Source organism: Balaenoptera musculus, chromosome 1 (genome assembly GCF_009873245.2).
Source record: "Balaenoptera musculus isolate JJ_BM4_2016_0621 chromosome 1, mBalMus1.pri.v3, whole genome shotgun sequence".
Lineage (NCBI taxonomy): Eukaryota > Metazoa > Chordata > Mammalia > Artiodactyla > Balaenopteridae > Balaenoptera > Balaenoptera musculus.
This window is the reverse complement of record NC_045785.1, coordinates 156,892,367-156,914,948: the sequence shown is the minus strand read 5'-3', so window position 1 is coordinate 156,914,948 and position 22,582 is coordinate 156,892,367. Positions and strand designations below refer to the sequence as shown.

The window sequence follows — 22,582 nt, the reverse complement described above, 5'->3', positions numbered from 1 at the left end:
CACCAACTCTTGGTGTGGTCAGTCTTTTTAATTGTAGTCATTCTAATGAGTATATAGAAGTGTATTATTGCGGTTGGTTTTGAGTTGCATTTTTCTGATGACTAATGATATTAAATATATTTTCACATATTGGCCATTTGCATACATTTTTTTTACCTGTATGTTCAAATATTTTGTCTATTTATTAATTGGGTTATCTTATTATTGAATTATAAGAGTTCTTTATATATTCTGGTTACAAATAGTTTGCCAAATGTATGTATTATAAATAGTTCCTCTCACTTTGCAGAAATATTCTGTTTTTCTCTTTTGCTCATTTTCCTACCGGTTACTGGTCTTTTCTCTTATTGATTTACAAGAGATCTCTATATATTAAGGCAATTCGTTGTTTCTCTGTATCATTATTCACAAATTTTACTTCCATTTTGTTACTTGTCTTCTGATCTTGTTTACTGGGTGCCTCTCACCTCCCCTGTTCCCCTCTCCCTCCACCCCCGTTGGCAGTTCAGAAGCTTTTTTATTGTTGTGAACAAATGTGTGGATCTTTATTTGTGTTTGGATTTTGTTATCATACTTAGTAAGGCTCTCCGCATTAAAATCTGTCATACAAAATCTCCTCACAGTATACTTCGACTACTTTTAGTATTCCCATTATTGCATTTAAATTTTTGATGCATCTGAAGTTTCTTTCATGTAAAATATGCACTAAAGATTATACTTTATTTTTTTCAGATAGTAGCCGAGATATCCCAGTACCATTTATAAAATAAGCCATATTTACTACATTGATTTGAAATGCTACCTTTATAACATAAATTCGAATCTACTTTGGGACTTCTATTTAGAGCCATTAATTATTCTGTATAGTCAAGAAACAGTACAACATTCTCTTAATTCTTATAGCTTACAATATATTTTAATAGTAGTTTTTCTTGTTTCCTGAGGTAAGATTGTATTTCTATAAACTTCCCTCTTAGAAAAAAAAAAAAAGTTCCTCTCAGACTGTACCTTGCCTTTTCATTGTCTCAGTGATATTTTCTGAGTAACAGAAGTTTTAAATTTTGAAATCCAATTTATCAGTTTGTCTTCTTTGTTTTTTTTTAAAATACTATCTAAGAAATCTTTGTCTATCATGGATGACAAATATTTTCTCCTATATTTCCTTTTATAACTTTTATAATTGTGCTATTACATTTAGGTTTATGATATTTTTTATTTTTATGTATGCTGTAAGCTAAGGATTGAAGTTCATTTTTTATCCCATGTGGATATTTGGTTATTCCAGAATCTATTGTTGAAAAGTCTATCCTTTGCCCCATTGAATGACCTTGACACCTTTGGCAAAAATCAGTTTGACATATGTGTGTGTCCTTTGCTCTAACACTAATACTGCTGCACTATAGAGGCAGTATCCTCAAGGACTCTAGTGGGTGCCACATTTCTTAAGAAGTTTTTCCATTTTGCCTGGTAAGAACAAAAAGTATTTTTAGCTCTATGAACCTGTGATTTTTTTCACCTGATTCTTTCCAATGGCTCTTTTCCCTGGCCTCAGAATTTTCCTCATATACACATGCTGATTAGTAAGACTCAGAGGCAGTTCATTGCAGGTCCCTGGAGCTCTCCTCTTTGTGGTTCTCTGCCTCATGAATTATAGATACTTTGGTCTCCCCAGTCTCTGAACTCTCTATCCTTACTTCAAGGATTCCACAGGTTCTGTTTCGGTTTCCTTTCCCTGTGTTACATTCTGGATGGTCTCTTCAGGCAGCAAGCTGGAACAACCATAATTACCACCTTGTTTCCCTTTTCTTTGGAGTCACAGTACCTTGAAGCCTAATGCTTAATGTATGAAAATCCTTGTTTTATTTATTCTATATCATGGTCAAAACAGAAGTCTCTAACCTTTATACTTTATGGATATTTCCACTGGATGCAAAATTTTAGGATGTGTTTTTTTTCTTTCAGCAATTTGGATGTATCGTTCCATTGTCCTTTCACTTATATAGTTTCTGAGGAGAAGTCTGGGGAAATTCTCCTATTTGTTCTTCTGTATGTATTGGGTTTTTTTTCCCTTCAGAATTTTTTAAAGATTTTCTGTCACCGGTTTTTCAGCAATTTTAGTGTGATCTGACTGGTTATGTTCTGAGTATTGATGCATGTTTGTGAGTTTTCATCTCACTGAGTTTCGATGAAATACCTAATCTGTGCATTTATCTTTTTTTATCCTAGTTTGGAAAAATTCAGGCATTATTTTGCAGATGTCTCCCTCTCCCTTTCAGGATCTGCTGTTATCCATATGCTAGACTCCTTGACACTGTCCAAGAGGTTGCTGAGATTTTTTTTTTTCAGGTGCAATTTATATAGTTTTCTTCTGCTGTGATTTCTTGTTCATTTGTCTTTTCTCTTGCAGTGTCTAATCTGTTGTTAATCCCATCTAGTGAAATTTTTATTCAGGTATTATATGTTTCATCTTTAAACGTCCTATTTATTTCTATTTCCCATTATCTCTTCTTTATGTTCCTATACTGCTTTAAAGTTACTGTCTATTAATTCCATCATCTCTGTTATTTTTGAGGTCTTTGTCTAATGACTGACTTTTTTGTTGGTGATGGGTCATATTTTCCTGCATCTTCTCATGTCTAGTAATTGTTGATTGTATACTAGATACTTTGATTTTACTTGAGTGTTTAGATTTTGTTGTCTTCCTTCAAAGAGTGTTACATCTTGTTCTGGAGAGCAGTTATTTGCAAATATGATATTTTACAGTCTTGTTTGTTAGCTTTGTTAATGTATGGTTTAGCTTTTACTCTGACTTCTTTGAAATATCTACTGAATGCCTGTGTGTTCAATAATGGCACTCTTCTGACTTTTCTCCAAAGTTAAGTAAATGTTGTGGCACCATTTATTAAATGGTCATTTTTTCCCCATATACTTCATATCCTTATATATAATCATCAACTTTACCATATTCTAAATTTTTATAAAGTAACCTGTTTCTGGCTGCCTGATTTCATTGATATTTCTTTTAATTTATATGCCTATTCCATATGAATTGTAGCTTTATAGTATCTCTAAATTTCTTCAGACAGAAGTTTTCTTGAGAGCATTAATATGTTGAGCAAAAATCTTCTGTTTCAATAATATCTTGGTTCATCTCATTTATTTTTTCTAAAAGAGTCACATACCATTTCTACCTTTATATTCTCTTCTTAGCCCACCTAAGTATGACATCTCTTCCCTGAAAGGTAACATATGACCTAATTCCTATGCCTGGTAAATGTTCATTTCCTTCCTGAAACTTTCTTTTCCTTTATTCTTCAGGTATTCTTTCTGTTTGTATTTCTTTTAGGACTCTATCTTAATATCCTGTTCTACTTCTTTTTCCTGTCCTTATGTGCAGTCATACCCTAAAATTCTGACCTTAACTCTATTTTCAGTTTCTACTAAATTTCTGGGCTATACCTTGCTTCCTTGGTGTCAACAGTATCCTTTATATAAATGACTCACACATTTACCTTTATACCCTTTGGTCCCGTAGTTCTGAAGCTGTGCTATCAAGTTCTTATTTAAATGTCAACAGGTCAAAATAAAATCCATTGCTCCTCTGTCCCCATCCCCATTCTTTTCCTTTACACTGCTGGCAGCAACACCTACTCAGCCATCCTTAGGGAAACTTCAACACTGTTGCTCTCTGCCTTTGCCCAAATGGTGCAAGCTAGTTCCCTCTGGAATATTGACTGTCTTGAAAGGTCTGTTACTAGCACTAATGTTCCTCAGAAGCTCTTATCCAGCTCAAAGGTTACTTCTTATATTACCAAACATACTTATTCACTTCTTTAAGTGTGCTTTCTATTTTATAACTACATATTTTTAGTGGAATTATTTATATATCTGGTTGTTCTAACCAAATAGTGATATTCTTTCAGATTGGTACCATTTCCTCTCGTTGTGTCTGCAGCTTTTTCACAATGGTTGTACTGAATTGGTGTTCAGTAAGTTTTGTTGCACTTTATGAATTGTTTACCTGACTACTGTAGTCTCAGATTTTTTTAATTGATTCTCTAGTTGCTGCCAGAGTTGTCTACTTAAAATTATGCTAATTTTTTTCGGACTTCCCTGGTGGCACAGTGGTTAAGAATCCTTCTGCCAATGCAGGGGACATGTATTCAAGCCCTGGTCCAGAAAGATCCCACATGCCACGGAGCAGCTAAGCCTGTGTGCCACAACTACTAAGCCTGCACTCTAGAGCCTGCGAGCCACAACTACTGAGCCCACGTGCCACAACTACTGAAGCCTGTGCGCCTAGAGCCCATGCTCCTCAACAAGAGAAGCCTGCACACCGCAACAAAGAGTATCCCCCACTCGCCGCAACTAGAGAAAGCCAATGCGCAGCAACAAAGACCCAACACAGCCAAAAATAAATAAATAAATAAATAAAATTATGCTAAAATTTTTAACCCAAATGTCTTTGACACTCCTTATCTACAAAATTAATCTCTAAACCATATCATGGCAGTCAAGGTCCTAAACAATCTGGCCTCATCTTTGTGGGTTTATTTTTTGTTTTCTTTTTTTTGCTTAAGTTCTGTCATTAGCATGAATGTGTATTATTGTTCTTCAGCTACATGCCGTCCCTATGTGTTGTTTCCTTGCCATTACTATTTTTTTTTTCTTTAGAATTAATTTCTTCTACATACATCTATTAATTACCTACTATGTTGATGGACGATACTAGGCTGTGGTCAAAATATTAAGATGGATAGAACTTGTGGTCAAAATATTAAGATGGATATTAAGAGGGATTAATTTGTTCCACATACATTTATTAATTACCTACTATGTTGATGTACTATACTAGGCTGTGGTCAAAATATTAAGATAGATAAAACTTGCACTGTTTTGAATGCTTCCCTTATATTCTCCATTTGTGAAAAATCCATCCTTCAAAACGTGAGATATACCTTATCTGTGAAGTCTTCTCAGATCATTCCAATAAAGATTAATCATCCTTTGCCTCCAAGGCATTTTTAATATTAGAATTACAGAATTTCTCATAGCTCTCTTGTTTTTTTATCTATGCATATATCTCCTTCATTGGGTTGAATTTCTTAAGGTCAGGGATTATGTCTTAATCACCATTGTATGCCCTCTTTTTCTCTTCCCAGTGTCCAATAACAGTGACTTTAAAGTAATTGATGCTCACTAAATGGAAAGTTGGTTCAAAGCCAAGGTAGAAAGTTAGAAGGACTATTCAGAGAAAATCAGGAGAGTTGTAGTACCAAAGCCAAGGAATGTTTATAAGAAGGAGAGGGTAATAAGTGATGTTCTAAGCTCCAGAACGAGAAGTTCTTGGTTATGTTAACAGGAATAAGTTCCATAAAGTAGCAAGGGTAGACATCAGAGGAGAGCAGATTGAGAAATAGAGTTCTTCTCCTTAAGTAGCTTTTTTTTTTTTTTAGCTGATATTTTTATAGAAATTGGCTGGAAGACAAATTGAAAATTTATGGTCTAAATAAAGATCTAGAAGCCTGCATGTATTATGCTGATTTAGGGAAGATCTATATCTTTTGTATAGTAGATGAGTGGGTACTAGGCTTGACATTAGAAGAAAATTTAGAAATCTAACCATTATTTTCATCTCATTAGAAGACTACCACAAATCTGGGTCACAGGGGTTCCTTCATCAAAATTAGTGATATTTTGTATTAAAGGATGACAGAAATTACTTTGACCTAGAAATATTTCAGAATGGTTTAACTGATGATCCATGCTTCTTTCTACTTCCTGTCTTTGTTTGAATGGTAGAGCATTAATAACATGTATGTGCCTGTATAAAATGAATGAATTTTGAAGCATATCCCTGAGTAATTTCATACATTGGTTTGATTTTTGACATAGTATATTTGGTCATTTATAAGACACATTGAACATTTCTTCAATCAGAATGCCTTTTATATTTGATGGTGTGTCATAGTTTTAATTGACCTCATTTTTTTTCTTGGTATTAACATAAAAAGTTGGTGGAGTTGCAATCAACAGCATCTTAGATTTGATAAAATATGACAATATAGTAGAGAGCATTAAAGTTTAGAGGCTATCTGCCAAACATTTTAGTTTTACTATAAGTAATGTTGAGCCAGTCTTTTTTGGCAATAGTTACATGATATTACCTCCCTCTCTTTACTATGACAATGGGTTATGCATAAATTTTATCTTAAAATAATGATAAACTCTTAAGTGGAGTTGGAGGTGGGAAAAGGGAAGATGGAATCTATAGAGAACCTCTTTTATGTTACCTAAATTATGATTTGGTGTGCGAGAAACAAATCTCAGTTAACCATAATTCTTACAAATTTGTAGAAGCAGTTTGTAGAAGTAATCCATGTGAAAATATAGTTAATTTCTGATCTTGCAGTCAAGGATACATTGATTGGTTCATTTCTTTAATCAAAGACATGTATTGAGTACCTACTGTGATACTTGGCAGTGTGCTCAGCACTGCGAACCATCTTTTGTTGTTCTTGGTGGATTTCTTAATACAGTGAAACAGTACACAAAAAGGTCAGTAGTCAATTCATAGTGCCTGAAACTGGCTCCTTCCTCATATACATTATTGAACTGAGAGCTGAGACAGGCAGTTTCTTAAATAAAGAGGCTGTCTAAATGGAGAGCTGGATGCTTGACCACAGTGAGAACCCAATAAATATTTGTTGACTGTTGTTAACGGGAAATGGATGGGCTTATAGTTTTAAGTGATTACATTTGAAAAGATTGGTGTCATAGTTAATTATTATTGAAATAGGAAGAGTCTACATTGAGAACTATTAGGGAAATAATGGGAGCTTCTCAGTCCATTTTGGGCATTACTAAAATAAATTGAAAACGTAAAGCCTCACAGTTTCTCATTGCAGAAAACATGTATTTAAACGTTGAAAACATTTCTAGAGGTACCATGATGAATCAAGAGTTGTAGAATTTAACAAGTTCACATAAATAAGGTTCCACAAATCAGCAGTCCTTTCTTTGAAATCAAGTGTAAATCAGATAATTAAGTAGAAATATTACATCTTGCTTATGTGCATTTATTTTAATAAAGTCTCAATACCTAATCCTTGAAAGAGTGAAGCAACAGTATACTGAGGGAGAGATGTAATCTGATGATGCATACTTTTTCCTCTGGTAACTGAAGGTTAAATGGGTAGCAAGCAGAATGCCTTAAACAAGATTGGTATATTGATTAAAGCGCTGATTTAACAGCTCGCAGTCTCCCCTTGGAAACCTGGAAAAGATAAGCCAGCTGCTGTGTAAGAGTGCTCAGTGTCCACTGAGAGTACACTATCTATCATCACAATATGGTGGTGAGAGGTGTTTTATGTTTGTGTTAATTTCCCCCACTAAATCAGTAATTATTACAATCCTGTCCCTGCTGTTTACCCTGCAGCTGTTTTTCCATTTGTCGAGAGAGCGGGTGTTCTCTGAGGACCGCACACGTTTCTATGGTGCAGAAATTGTCTCTGCCTTGGACTATCTACATTCCGGAAAGATTGTGTACCGTGATCTCAAGGTAAAAAAGAAAAGTAATCAGAATTTGTTTTTGCAGAGGCTGTAGGGACAAACACAAAGTAATTACAAAGTTACACAGTTTGGAGAAAAGCAGATTTAGTTGGGAAATAAAACCACTCTGTTTAAGAATTTGGTTCACTGTATTTGACAGGAAATTTCATTCACCAGTAAACGTGTAGTTCTTTTATGTCCAAGTTTTTGACATGCAAAATAAGTTCTTTTTGACTGCTCTGATCAAATATGATCTACCAATAATAGTTTCGTTTTTCTGAAAGTGTAATGAGTAATGTTAAACATCTGATTATAAGTCAAGTAACTTTGCAAGTGACATTTTAAAATAAATTTCATTATTATATTCTAACATCCTGTGATGTATTATGAAGAAATTTTTATAATAAATAAGATTATTTGGGGGAAGGAAAATATTTGATTTGGTATTAAATTTTTAGTGGGTTTAAATACCTGAAGCATTTTAATATAGCCTTTTATCAATTTGTTTAGTTTCCATTTTAAAAAGCACTGTATTTGTTTTATCAGTAATAGTGACTTTATTTCTCTAAGTTTCTTTCTGTTAAGACCCTCAGAATAGCTCAGGGATTGGCAAACTTTCTGTGAAGGCCAGATAGTAAATATTTTAGGCTTTGCTGCTCTTACAGTGTCTTTTGCAACTCCTCAGTGCTGCTGTTGTAGGGTGAAAGCAGCCACAGACAATATGTAAATGAGCGTGTCTGGCTGTGTTCCCGTAAAACTTTAATTACAAAAACAGGCAGTAGGCAAGATTTCACCCACAGGCCATATTTTGCTGACCCCTGGAGTAACTCATAAAAGGTAGCAGTAATTCTCGTGACACTGTTTTGAATTAGATTGGTCATATTAAGGAAACTTGTACCATGACACACTCTGAACAAGTTCTAAATGTGACAATCTTACTTTCTTAAAAAGTAAATCATATGATAATCTTGACCTATTAAAATCTGACACAGAATTGCTTTATTTATCAAGTACTAGTTCATTTAAATTATGATTTGTAGAAATAGAAGTTATACTAGTCTTCTATGAAATTCTGTTTCTATGAAATAAGGTATATATTTACATATTATAGCACGTAAGAGAAATCACAATTATCCCCTCACTCCCATTCACTCCTTTTTAAACACCTGTGATTCTTAAGTTATCTAATTATTTAAGCAGTTGTCTAAGTTATTTTAAGATGTTGCTCTCACATACATTTGTATTATGAATGATCCCTAAGAAGTAACTATCTCAAAAAATATTATTTTACATGATGACAATGAAATGTAGTATGTATTTTTTTAACATCTTTATTGGAGTATAATTGCTCTACAATGGTGTGTTAGTTTCTGCTTTATAACAAAGTGAATCAGTTATACATATACATATATCCCCATATCTCCTCCCTCTTGCGTCTCCCTCCCACCCTCCCTATCCTATCCCTCTAGGTGGTCACAAAGCACCGAGCTGATCTCCCTGTGCTATGTGGCTGCTTCCCACTAGCTATCGATTTTACATTTGGTAGTGTATATATGTCCATGTCACTCTCTCACTTCATCTCAGCTTACCCTTCCCCCTCCCTATGTCCTCAAGTCCAAGTCCATTCTCTATGTCTGCGTCTTTATTCCTGTCCTGCCCCTAGGTTCTTCAGAACCTTTTTCTTTTTTTTTAGATTCCATATATATGTGTTAGCATATGGTATTTTTTCTCTTTCTGACTTACTTCACTCTGTATGACAGACTCTAGGTCCATCCACCTCACTACAAATAACTCAGTTTCGTTTCTTTTTATGGCTGAATAATATTCCATTGTATATATGTGCCACATCTTCTTTATTGTTTTATTTCTTAACATATTATTGATTAAAGAAGCTATAAAATTCTGTTTTTAGGAAAAATGAACTATGCAACTATATCTATATCAGGGATGATCAACTAAGTGCCCAAATAGACCAGAGATGGATATAAATCAACAATATGATTATATTTAGCCTGCAGCTTTTTATAGCCAGGAGTGGCAGAATTCAGCATCCCTATATCTGATGTCTGAATGGCCAAATAATCCTATAACGTTTAAATGTCTTGAATCCAGAGTTTTAAAAAAGAATTTAGTTATATGGTATGAGAAAACATAAGTTATATAGCATTTCCAAATTTACTTAGGAGTAGTTAGCTCTTCTCTGCCTGATCTACTCCCCCCTACCATTCCCACTTTATATTTTATGAATTCTGTTTGTAGGGAGAAGGGGGAGAATTTCCTGGATTTAAGAAAATGAGAATAATTTTGAAGTACTTAGTAATATATCCAAAATGCTTAAAGCTGGAGGATGGAATTATTAGTTTAAAGAAACAAAAGAATACTCACTTGATTGCTAGCATTGATTAAGGAATGATATAATTGGGATGGTTTTGGTCAGCATCTCCATTGATCATTTCTCATTAATGAATCAACATATTGGTACATTGAAGTTCATTTAATGAGTTTTGTTGCTCCATCCTTTCTGATGATGAAATTAGACTAAATTTATTAAGCCACAGTGCTAATACTTTGTATATGAATACCAGTCAGGTAGTTACCATATAAACAGACCACTAACTTTCTTAGACAATTAAGTGGCCTCTGCTCTCTGAATTTATTTACTTTTTAATATAACCTTAAGTTAAAGGTCTAAGTAAATGTATAGCATTGGACAGAATCCATGGAACATACACCGAGAAGAATGGATAATGTAAAAAGTCAGACATTCACAATTTATACGTGTTGTTTGTATCCATATTGCACATGATAGAATGAGATCTTTAGGTAGAATCATAAAAATTTAGAGCTGACCCATAGTTTACAGCTGAGCTCATTGAAGACTAGAAGCCTAGTAAGGGATTTACTCAAAGTAATGGACTAAGTTGATGACATAGTCAAGATTATTGGATTCCATGAATCCTAGCTCCAGGTATAATGTTCTTTTTATTACACCATTCTGCCTTTCTAGAGATGAAATGAACTTTAGGTGGGGGAATTCATTGGATTAATTCTAGGATATCTTTGTAAATCTAAAATTTGAATAAAGCTGCCAAAGATAAGAGAAGGAATGTTTTAAATATACTTATACAAAATATATTCAAAATAGCATTATCAAAAACTGATTTAGGTACCCACTTTGATTTATCTCAGATTTGTCTGTCTTCTCCTTACTAATGACCTTGTGTTTATTCAAATACAAATCCATTTGAGATACTTATGGTAGCTGCACCTCTCAAGTAAATCAGTACCTGTTTGCCACTGCCCCATTCATCATTAGAGGCAAAGCCTTATTTCATGTGCAAGTTAATTTAAGACATTTTATCAGTTCATAGTTCCTAATAACTTGGTGTTCACAGCAACAGATAAATTATTGCAACTTTTGTTGTACTTTAAAAAGTAAGTTTGCATAATTTATCAATACATGTCATGATATTAAATTTTGCTTCAGTAAGGACCCAAATTCTTTGTGATTACTTAGGAAAAACTGATGTTGCTTTATGATAGCATAAAAATTTGAAGAAATCTCTCCTAAGACTGTGTCAGTAGTATAAATTTTTTTGAAAACTTCTTTTCTGCTTAGCTCTTGTTTTTGTAAGTATTCAATATACCTTTCTTTTCAATGACGATGGCCATCCAAGGATAGGATAGGCTGAATTAGGGACATTTGCAAAGGTACTGATACTGGAATTTCATTAAGAATTAATTTCTGGGACTTCCCTGGTGGTGTAGTGGTTGAGAATCCGCCTGCCAATGTAGGGGACACGGGTTCCATCCCTGGTCTGGGAGGATCCCGCATGCTGTGGAGCAACTAAGCGCATGTGCCACAACTACTGAGCCCACGTGCCACAACTACTGAAGCCCACGCACCTAGAGCCCGTGCTCCACAACAAGAGAAGCCACCACAATGAGAAGCCTGCGCACCACAACGAGGAGTACCCCCCGCTCGCCGCAACTAGAGAAAGCCCGTGCACAGCAACAAAGACCCAACACAGCCATAAATAAATAAATAAATAAATAAATATTTTTTAAAAAGAATTAATTTCTCCCAAGAATTTATGACAGGGGGAGGGGCAAAAAAATGCGTAAATTGCTACTGTATTCTACTTGTGGAAAATCTAATCTTGTTTTCTACCTAATCAGAGAATTTAATGGTTAATTTAACCACTTACATTGTTAATGTGAGAAACTGCCAGATAGATTTAGATAATTTCTAAGACTCAGTGATGGCACAAAGGGATGGTTTCAGAGAGCCTTATATCACAGCCCTCCCAGTCTTCCTCAACTCCTAAATAAACCAGCGGTCTGAATGAAACAGTGTGCTTACTTTACATACAGAGTCTCAAGACACATCCTCTAACTCCCACTTCTAACCAGTCACTCTGGATTTCCTCTTTCATAAAAATTTTAAGCCACTGCTACTAAGAACCCCTTCCACCTCTAACATTAACTTATACTATTGAGCTATGTTACTCAAGTGTAGTAAATTCTTAAATGTAGTATTTCTTAAACCCTAACCTAGATGGGATCTCTGCTATTGTATATTGTGAGTTCTTTTCCATCTTAGGAAGGTTCAAAGTTTTCCTTTCAGCATTTCAACACACTGTCTTAATTCCATGGTCATTAAGTTCCTGTAGGTCAGCCATGTGACATTTGCAACTTGGATACCCATAAACCTAAATATGCAGTGTGCAGGGGAGGAATTTCTTATTACATTCTTGAGCCTGAGGCAGTCTTTGTACTGATGTAACTGTGCTAAAAAGGGTTTGTAAGAGTGAGTGAAGGGTCTTGTTTTTGGTATTGCTACAGTAGTTGTCAGAGCCCTTAGGAACTGCTATTATCATTCCTTTGTTTAATCACAAAGTGTCAGCCATTTAATTAAAATGATACCTAAAAGATATATATATGTGTGTGTATATTTATCATAGATAGATATTAGAATATATATGAATTGTATATTAGAAAGCTTTTAAAAACTTAAAAGTTAAAAACTCTTAAACTTTCTAATAAGAAGAGTTTAATTTTATTCGAGACACCAGCAAGAGCAGAAAAAGGAGCCTAGTGTTTTCTTGCTATAATTTCTTGTTCACAAAGCACAGAGGAAAAAAGATTTCAAAATCTACCAAATCAAGATCCTCTGTCAAATAATGCCTGTCCAATTCAACTGGGTAAAAAATGTTGCCTTTTTAAATGGAAACTCTAGCATGACTAATATTTTTGTCTCCTCAAAGTATGAACTATTAGATGACAAACAATCCTCTGATACAAATTGTAAGCATTACCCAGATTTGAATATATAATCTTTTCTTTCAGACTTCCTATTTAACTTCATACATTGCTTTTGCTGGTGGATGCATCCATTAAGCATAAACATAATGCCCTGCTCTCAATCCTAGATGCTAAGATTGATAGTGCAGATAAAACAGATGCATATAAAGTTTTATAATAGAGAGTACCTGAACAGTCAGTTACAGTGTATGCATTTTTCCTTTTATGGTTAAAAAAAGGAAGAAGGAAAGCATTAGATTTAGGAGAGAGAACCAAAGAAAGGTGATTTGTAAATATTTTTATTCCTCCTTTACACAGTGGAAGGGTCCCTAAAAATGTTTGACTAAATCTTCTTTATGTTAGTGTCAAATGCACTAAGGAAGTGATTTCCAGGTGTTTTTGGTATATCTAAGCCATTGATCTGCTTTGGAAAGATTACCAGGTGATTCTGTGCATCCTTCACATTTGTGAATCATAACACTGATCGTTCTTATATTTTATGAAAACTTTGTTATGCATCTATATAAAATTATTATTTATTTTTTAAACCAGACTGGATATTTAATTACCCCCAATTTATCTTTATACAAGATTAGATTTGGGGATATCATTTTTTTTAAGGTGATGTATCTCTGACTGTTGTTCATACTGATGGACAAGTTGTTTTTGTCATTCATGCTCAGCAAAATGACATTTCAGGATGGTGAGAGAAGAAAAATAATTGATGGAAGAAGGTGGACACTATTATAAAATAACTGGCTCAAAAATTGTAAAATATTTTTATTGTTTATTCAAAAGAAATCGTTGCATATTAAAAAGTGTTTTTAATGAAGTCACCGAGCTGACAAAAGTGTTTTATAGGGTTCCATTTCTGAACTTTGCTCTTGTATAGAAGAGCACACACCATTTTGATAAATTATAAATCAGCCATTAAACTCTCCATGTTTAATAAATGGTCAATACATTTATTGATTAAGTTCTACATTCAGTATCTCATTTAATTCTCAGAACAATCACATTGGAATTGTTACTGTTATTTACCTCTGTGTTATAGATGAAGTTGAGGCACATAACTTGTTCAACTTGAATTTACGTTTAAGTTCTCTGACTTGACTCCGTAATCTTATGCACATTGCTCTCTACTGCCTCCTATGCAATATGCTACCTTATCCCCATTATGGTGACCTTTACCCCATCTCTCACAGTCATCCCGTAGGCTGACCTTATTTCTGACTATATCATTGTAATTAAGCTGATTTATAAAACAAGTAGAATGATCAACTGTCCTCTTTTGCCTAGAACTTCCCCAGTTGTAGAACTTTCAAGTCCTGCATCCTGGGAACCCCCCTCAGTTCTAGGTAAACTGGGACTCTTGGTCACTTTCATCCTGTTCCTATTCTTCACTCAAACCCTGTCCCTGCATCTCATTTCATTCCTCATCCCTCAACCCTTGGTATCTTGGAAATGAGATATGAGATTAGAGAATCAGGTATGAATCGGGAATTTTAAAAATATATGTACTTATTGGTATTAAAAACAGTATTTATATGTTTTGATACTTCTGTATCTATCCACTTCAAAACAGTCTCGTCAAAATGTGGAGAATTAGCACATTAGCGCATACTATCATGTTTCACTTTGCATGTAAAGCACATAAAGTGAATTGACATAATATACACCAAACACATTTTATTCAATATTATTATGTATTATTTGACGTTTTTATAAGAATTTTTTTGTATTATAAAAGATATAGTATTTTAAGAACTTAATTTGGTTTTGTTTTTGTATGTTATGATGTATTCATGTTAGAACAATAAGCATATTTTTAAAAGTTAAGAAAAGAGCATATATATTTTCATTCAACAAAACAACAGACACTCCAGTGTATACTTCTCTTTCTTGTTATGGCAAGGTAGGAGCAGGAGGAAGAAGAGAGTGCTGTTTGAAAGAGAAGGAAAAAGGGGAGAAAATCAGAAGCAGGAAGAAGAGAAGGGTTTTCAAGGCAGAAAGAGAAGTAGACAGAGATTCTTGACATTTCTGATTGGTTTCTGTATTTAGGACTTACTGCCATTTGTGCAAATTGGGTTTGATTTTGGGGTTCCAGTTAGTAGAGAATCATGAGGAAGATGCAGTCTCTCTGAATTTAGATAAAATAAGAGAACTTTAATTTTTGAAAGGTTTAGCAATATATTTAGGGTTCATTCAGCTCTCTGTAGACAAGTCAAAGACACTCATTTCTCTAAGTCTATGCAGTGCATGAAACGTATTGAGCGTTGAGTTCAGTTGGGTAGCACATTTAAGTTCTATACTTAAGGACTTAATGTGTACTCTGAGCTTTCCTTCACTGAGCACAGCTTGCTTAACTGTATTTAGTTTCTGGTTTATAAGACATTGGGTAATATGACAGAGTATAACATCATCACATTTTATATGATTGTTGTCTGTTTATGTTCTTATATGGAGTTCTATTTTGAATTTGATACTGACTTCAGAGTTTGGGTAGGCATTTTCATACATCATCATGTTAAGGAGTAGAATAATGATCTACTCCTTAAGTAAGTTAATTATCATTCATCCTGCTACTATTTTTTTTCACATGTGTTTTTTGTGAATGCATTTCTGTGTGTTCCTTTAGGTTATATCTATATGACTGAGCAAGATTAGGGGCCCCATCTATATGTAAGACTATAAGGTTACAACTCAGAACTCACATGTATCTCTGCATGATGATAATTGTAACTTTAGGTTCAAATTGGAAGAAAAAGATCAGTTATTGTTACTATTTTTAATTGCATTGGCTTTGCACAAACTCTTTTCCCCCTTGCATTTCATAATTTTCGCTTGAGGCAGATGATCTTACTATTTGGTTACGTCTCAAGATTGTTCTTTTTGTATTAATGGATTCAAAGAGATTCCAACTTTATAATACCTGTGCTATATGTTTTCATTAACTGTTGAATGTTTGACTTTCATATTCTTTTTATTTGTAAAAGGATTGGTAGTTCTTTATTACAAAGAACTGCAAAAGAGGATATTGCCTTACCTTATAAAACAAGATTTAGGTTTGATCTATAACCACCACCAAAGAAACATTTCTGTAAGTGAATATTTTATAGTAGCACTAGACTCCCAAGAGAAATGGTTGAAAACCATCTGCATATATCCAGAAGAAGATGCTTGTCTCTGGGATTGTTTAGATCACAATTTATTTTAAACAGGAAAAAAGAGGATTGATGTTTGCTTTGGGAAGTTAATTAGGCTTTACTTCTCAGAACTTATGCAATAACGGGCTCTTACTCCTATGGGTTTAAAAATCAATTTATTATTGTGAAGTATTTGATAAAATGTTTCTTTTTACACATGAGTTAGGAAGCTACAGGGTTTGTCAGTACTGAAAAGTTCTATGAACTCTGTGTCCTCTTTCCAAAATATCTTACTCAACATTCAATTATTTTTCAAAACAGTATTTTCCTATTTTTGAAGACTGTGGAACAAATTATGTTATCTTTCTTACTACACAGTTGGAGAATTTGATGCTGGATAAAGATGGCCACATAAAAATTACAGATTTTGGACTTTGCAAAGAAGGGATCACAGATGCAGCCACCATGAAGACGTTCTGTGGTACACCAGAGTATCTGGCTCCAGAGGTAGGCTATGTTTCCATTCATAGAAACAAATAACACTGATATAATGTTTTGCAAAGTAAACCATTTAAGCATTAAAAAAAATAGCAGTGTCTACTACTCTGACCTGGATTTCAACATGAATCAAATCTGTTTTGCTCCCACTTGTTCAACATGGTATTCTAGGGCAAAAATATATATAAGTTAAACTTTATAAACTATATAAGTACAAGGATACTGGTAACTACAATAAAGTCCATTTTTATTTCTTGGCCATGTGTGTTTTATTTCTTGATTATGCCTATTTTATTTCATTTATTAAAATAGAATAATTGAATGACTACAGCAAGAATGTGAACAGTTTTATAAACCATCTTGGATTTTCCTTAGAAACAAAGAAACAGTGATAATTTGTATTTGTAATATCGTGGGTTTTCATACTTAATGATTGGGAAGTATTTCATTGGGAGAGTTAATGAAATGACAGTAGCTGTATTTTGGAAATCATGCCAAATCAAAGCAAGCTTCAACTAGTGCCCTCCCCATGCTGAGGATTCCATACTAATTCATTAATATGTTTATTCAAACAATTATATATTATTCATCTACTATATACTGGGTATTTTTCTGGGTGGTGTGTTTATACGAACAAGACACAAAGGACCCTGCTCTCAGGGAACTCACTTCTGGTGGAGGGAGACATAATAAAAATATATATATATAACAATGTCATGCGATGAAGATGTGTCATGAAGGAAAAGAAGCTAGATAAAGGGAGGTTGTGGTGTGGTGGATGTGTTAGGTAGTGTTCTCATTACTATTACTACAAAACAGACCACTGCAAAGCCTAACCATTTTATGTGATTGAAGGTTCTGAGTCAGGACAGCAGGAATGACTGCTCCATGGTACATGGGGCACGGCAGGGGGTGACTCTGGCTGGAGGCTGGAATCTGGAAGCTCCCCTCTTTCTGTGTCTGACAGTTAATGCTGGCTCTCAACTGGTACCTTACAGGGCTCTCAAAAGCCTCAGCTTCTCCAAGTGGCCTGGTTTCCTCATACTGGTGGCTTCAGGGTAGCCAGACTATTTTGGCTGTGGGTTCTAAAAGTGAACGTCCTAGGGAACAGTTTAGAAACTGCTTCCATTTTTTTAAAACCTAGCAAACCATGAAGAAATGTTTCATTAGTTTTTTGAAAATTTTTCTTCATGGTATATTTTTAAAAATTTTGTTATCACATACCATAAATTCCGCCTTTTAAAGTGCACAGTAGTGGTTTTTAGTATGTTCAAAGTTGTGCAATCATCACCACTGTCTAATTCCAGAATATTTTCATTATTACAACAAAGAAATCCCATACACATTAGTTCCTCCCCTATCTCCCCTCGTCCCAGACAACTACTAATCTACTTTCTGTCTCTATAGATGTGCTTGTTCTGGACATTTCATATAAATGGAATCATACAATATGTGGCCTCTTGTGTCTGGCTTCTTTTACTTAGTATGTTTTCAAGATTCATCCATGCTTCAGCATGTTATTGATACTTCATTCCTTTTTATGGCCAAATAATATTCTATTGTATGAATATAAACACATTTTATTTATCCATTCAGCAGCTGATGGACATTTAGGTTGCTTCCAGGTTTTGGCTGATCATGCTGCTATCAACATTTCTCTGTGAATTCCCTTTTATGTCCTTGTTTCAGGAACTGCACATCATTTCTGTCATATGCTTATTGGTTTAGCATTCCTAAGCCTACACATATTTAAGGGGTAGTGACATAGACCCTACCTCTACATTGTAAAAGAGCATGTGAGGTGGGAGATACTGTTACAGCAGCTGTCTTTGGAAAATATAATCTTCTACAGATAGAATGTTCAGGGAAAGAGGGGTTTAATCAGAGACCTGAATGCTAAGAGGCAACTATTGTAAAAATAGACGGGAAGAGCTTTCCAAACACAGAGAGCAGCTAGTATAAAAACTGTGAGGCAGAACAAGTTCAGTTCTTCCCTCAAACTCCAACAAGGTTAGTGTGGCTAGAGCCAAATAGGGAGGCATTAATCTTTGATGGATGAAGATAACTATTTATTGAACATGTATTATGTGCCACATGCTATATATGTACATTGCATATTTGGAATAACCTTTTGTGATAGAAAACCTGTTTTTTTAAAGGTGAGGGAACTGAGGATCAGAATATTTCTAATGTAATCTGTACAGTAAATCCCCTACATACGAATCTTCAAGTTGCGAACTTTCAAAGATGCGAACACGTCAGGTGTGAGTGAAATTGCAGCTTGCCCTCTGTCTCCTATTGCTAACAACCCTTCAGCTCTACCATCTCCCACCTCCTCTCCCTTCTGCAGTCAGTAACTCTTCTTGCCTGTTCACTCGATGCCAGCCCCTGTATGCCACCTGTTGTACTGTACTACCGTACTTTTCAAGGTACTGTACTGTAAGATTAAAAATGTTTTCTTTATTTTTTGTTTGTTTATTTTGTATGTATTATTTGTGTGAAAACTATTGTAAACCTATTACAGTACAGTACTATGTAGCCAATTGTGTTAGTTGGGTACCTAAGCTAACTTTGTTGGACTTACGAACAAGTTGGACTTACAAACACACTCTCGGAGCGGAACTTGTTCATATGTAGGGGACTTACTGTACACAGCTAGGAGGTGGTAGAGATAGAATCAGGATTCTAACTAGGTTCATCTTATAAAGCCTATTTTTACTTTTTTAACCACATACATCATGGCCCAAAACAGTCACTATTTCAAGGCCACTTATAGATGTAAATAATTGTCATTTTTAAAATAGATGCTTTGTAAATGCTCAACAGCAAAAGGTAATCAAAAGAATTAGGAAATAAGAATACATTCAGAATGATACTAGCATTCCTATACATATAGTAACTAATGCCAGTTTATTATTACAATAGTTCTTTTCAGTTAGAGATTAAATTTACATTTCAAGAATGTTGAGTTACTGTAAATAAATGCTAGTAATTTGAAATATTAGCAGTATTTTTCACAGTAAATTTCCAAATATTATTTTATCGAGGGCTGCCAAAAAATAACATTTTTTCTGTTATGAAATCTGGAGTTTAAAATTTTCCATTTTTGTAGCTGAATTAGGTAAAAGTTTAGAAATGTTTTTTCTTGTTTATTCAAATACAAGATTACATTTTCTAGAATAGGATTGTTTTTGTGAATGTCATGAAAAACAAAATCTTTGTTTCTCTGGAGTTCCAATTGCCCTTGCTATACATTTACTATGGCTGTTGATATCCCATATTTAGAATAACAAAATTAGTTGTGTCACGATTAGGGGAAATTATTTCTGTAGAAGATAAATACATCTCATTTCAGAAGCAGATGATCTCCTAAGAAACAAAGATATTGTTTTATATGCAAATGTCATCAACTGAAGAACAAAACCAAGAATTTAATGCAAGAAGAGTCCAATTGTTTCTAAATAGAAAGTTTACAATTCACAAGGAATTGTCAATTTCTTTTTAAAGACACGTAAGAAAACCTTTCTGTATACCTTTTAAAAAAAATGTTGCAGAAGTCTGGTCTTTAAAAGAAGTTTATATACCCCCTGGCTGATAGATGTTGATTCATAATTAAAATCTTGACACCTTGTTTTTACAGGGGAGAGTGAGCATTGTGGTTACTATCTGTGGATGACAAATCTTGAAACAACTAACTTCTCATGCAGTTATGTTTTTATATTCTAAGTATTTGTGTCCAACACTGCATTTTGTTAAATCAGGGTAACTTTGTGTTGTACTCTTACTTTTTTTTTATTTTTTATTTTTTTAATTTAATTTTATTTTTGGCTGTGTTGGGTCTTCGTTTCTGTGCGAGGGCTTTCTCCAGTTGCGGCAAGCGGGGGCCACTCTTCATCGCGGTGCGCGGGCCTCTCACTATCGCGGGCTGTCTTGTTGCGGAGCACAAGCTCCAGACGCGCAGGCTCAGTAGTTGTGACTTACGGGCCTAGTCGCTCTGCGGCATGTGGGATCTTCCCAGACCAGGGCTCGAACCCGTGTCTCCTGCATTGGCAGGCAGATTCTCAACCACTGTGCCCCCAGGGAAGCCCCTATACTCTTACTTTTAAAAACAAGAATTTAAGTCCTTTTTTCTGGTCTCTGATATGGACCATTTCACTGAAGAGCACTCATTCATTAATTAAAGAAATATTTATTGAATATTTATTAGGTATCATGCATTCTTTTAGGTGCTGGGAATACAAAGATCATAAGAAATGTTTTTTGTCCTCAGGTAGCTTGCTATATTTACTAAGGTGATAGGATATGTAAAATAATCATTATTGTGCAAGAAAATAATTGCTTTACTAGAATTATGTACAGAATGGTGAAAGGAAAAGGAAGGGTGGTGGGAGGGTCTGGTGACGGTAAAGAGGGAGCAGACTGAGAGGAGGCTGGACACAGATTGGGATCAGAATGCAAAAGAGTTTAGATTTGATCTCATGGACAAGGAAAAATCACTTTTGAACTAACAGCAGGGCAATAATGTGATCAGATATAGCTGGTCAGAGTTAGAGAGGGATTGGCAAGAGCCGAAACTAGCCTCTTCCCTTTACTTCAGATGGTATCTCTCACTTTCTTTGAACCTTGAAATTTCTAGTTCATGCCATTATTAATGCCAGACTTTTCTTGATTAGTAGCTGCTTATCAGACTTGGAATATGTGCCTGAGCACTGCTTCTCTTTTGAAGGGCTCATTGTCAATATTTTCCCTTCTCCTCTTCTTATAGAAGACTTGTTTACCCATTATGGAGAGATCTTTCTGCAACCTATCATTCATCTAGCAGTGGCATCCGTTACCTTTTAAACTGTTTTTTGTTTTCTTTTGGTTTTTTTTCTTTTTTTTTTTTTTTTTTTTGGCCGCACTGCACGGCATGGGGGATGTTAGTTCTCCGACCAGGGATCGAACTCGTGCCCACTGCAGTGGAAGCACAGAGTCCTAACCACTGGACCGCCAGGGATGTCCCTAAACTGTTTTAATCTGGTAGGAATGCTTTGCTGCTTAAAGACGGTTGAAGGGTATTTAAAAGATACTTCAAAAAGACTGTTAGAAATCGGTTCAAAGCTGATATATTAACTGTACTATATCTCAGGCTCATAGCTGATTTTTAAATAAACTTTAGTTTTAAATGAACTTAAGTTTTTTCTTGTGGCAAAGACCACCAGGAAAAGAAAAGTTTTATAGTATAAAAATGCCATTTGTTGAAAAAAGGGTATTTTTAAAGTATTTGTTCTCTTCTTTTGATGAAGAATTATAGACCTTTATTATTAAAGGGAAAAAAATCGTGTCTTTTTTAAAAGAGGTTGCAGAGATACAGTCCTAGCAGGCATATAAACTATACATTTAGTGTGCTACATCTCTAAAAATGCATTAGTATATATAGTTTTAAAGTGTTTTTGCTCTTTCTTGTATTAGAAGGAAATAAATTTGACCTGCCATATATTATGGACTATAAGATATTTTGAGGGGATTTTGTTTTCATAATCTTTACTATATTTTCATGCCTAGAAATTATAAAGAAATTAGAAATCACATATAAAATCTTACTGTTAAATTTTATTATTTGCCTTGGCTCTCATTGAATCCAAACCATCCTTTTATGCAGTGCTAATTATTTAGAGTCTCAGCTTTGCTCTTGAGTTAGCAGTACCTGATCAACTTTCCAACTGTAAAACAGTTTGAAAATCAAATGTAGCTTACATGCAAGACCCAACAAAATTAAAAGTGTTAAGTACGTTTTGGCAGTTCACTTTTATTATGCCCAGTCCTCAAATGTACCAGCAGATAATCATCTGAATGTTAGTTATTTTTCACATGCTTATGTGATCACACAAAAAGTACATGCTAAAAAGAAGCAGATGGTGACAGATGGGGAAGGTTGAATAAGGTGGTTTTGGAAACCTAGAGAAATGCACTTCTGTAATAGTGTAAAAATAAAAATTATTTGATAATCAAGTTAGAACTAACAAAAAGATTGCAAAAAATGACTTGATTGTTGGAAAATACATAGTATCTAGTGGTGGTTGCTGTTCAGGAAAAAAGTGTAT

At 34.5% G+C, this 22,582-nt stretch overlaps 1 protein-coding gene across 5 annotated transcripts in view; it reads left to right on the top strand.

The window, feature by feature from the left end:
- AKT3 (AKT serine/threonine kinase 3) overlaps window positions 1–22,582 on the top strand; it is a 392,845-nt gene that overhangs the window by 277,939 nt on the left and 92,324 nt on the right. For all 5 annotated transcript variants that reach the window (XM_036863102.1, XM_036863094.1, XM_036863086.1 and 2 more), the window contains 2 exons: window positions 7,439–7,561; window positions 16,380–16,508. In XM_036863102.1, coding sequence (XP_036718997.1) covers window positions 7,439–7,561; window positions 16,380–16,508 — 252 coding nt within the window. The remainder of the gene's footprint in view (window positions 1–7,438; window positions 7,562–16,379; window positions 16,509–22,582) is intronic.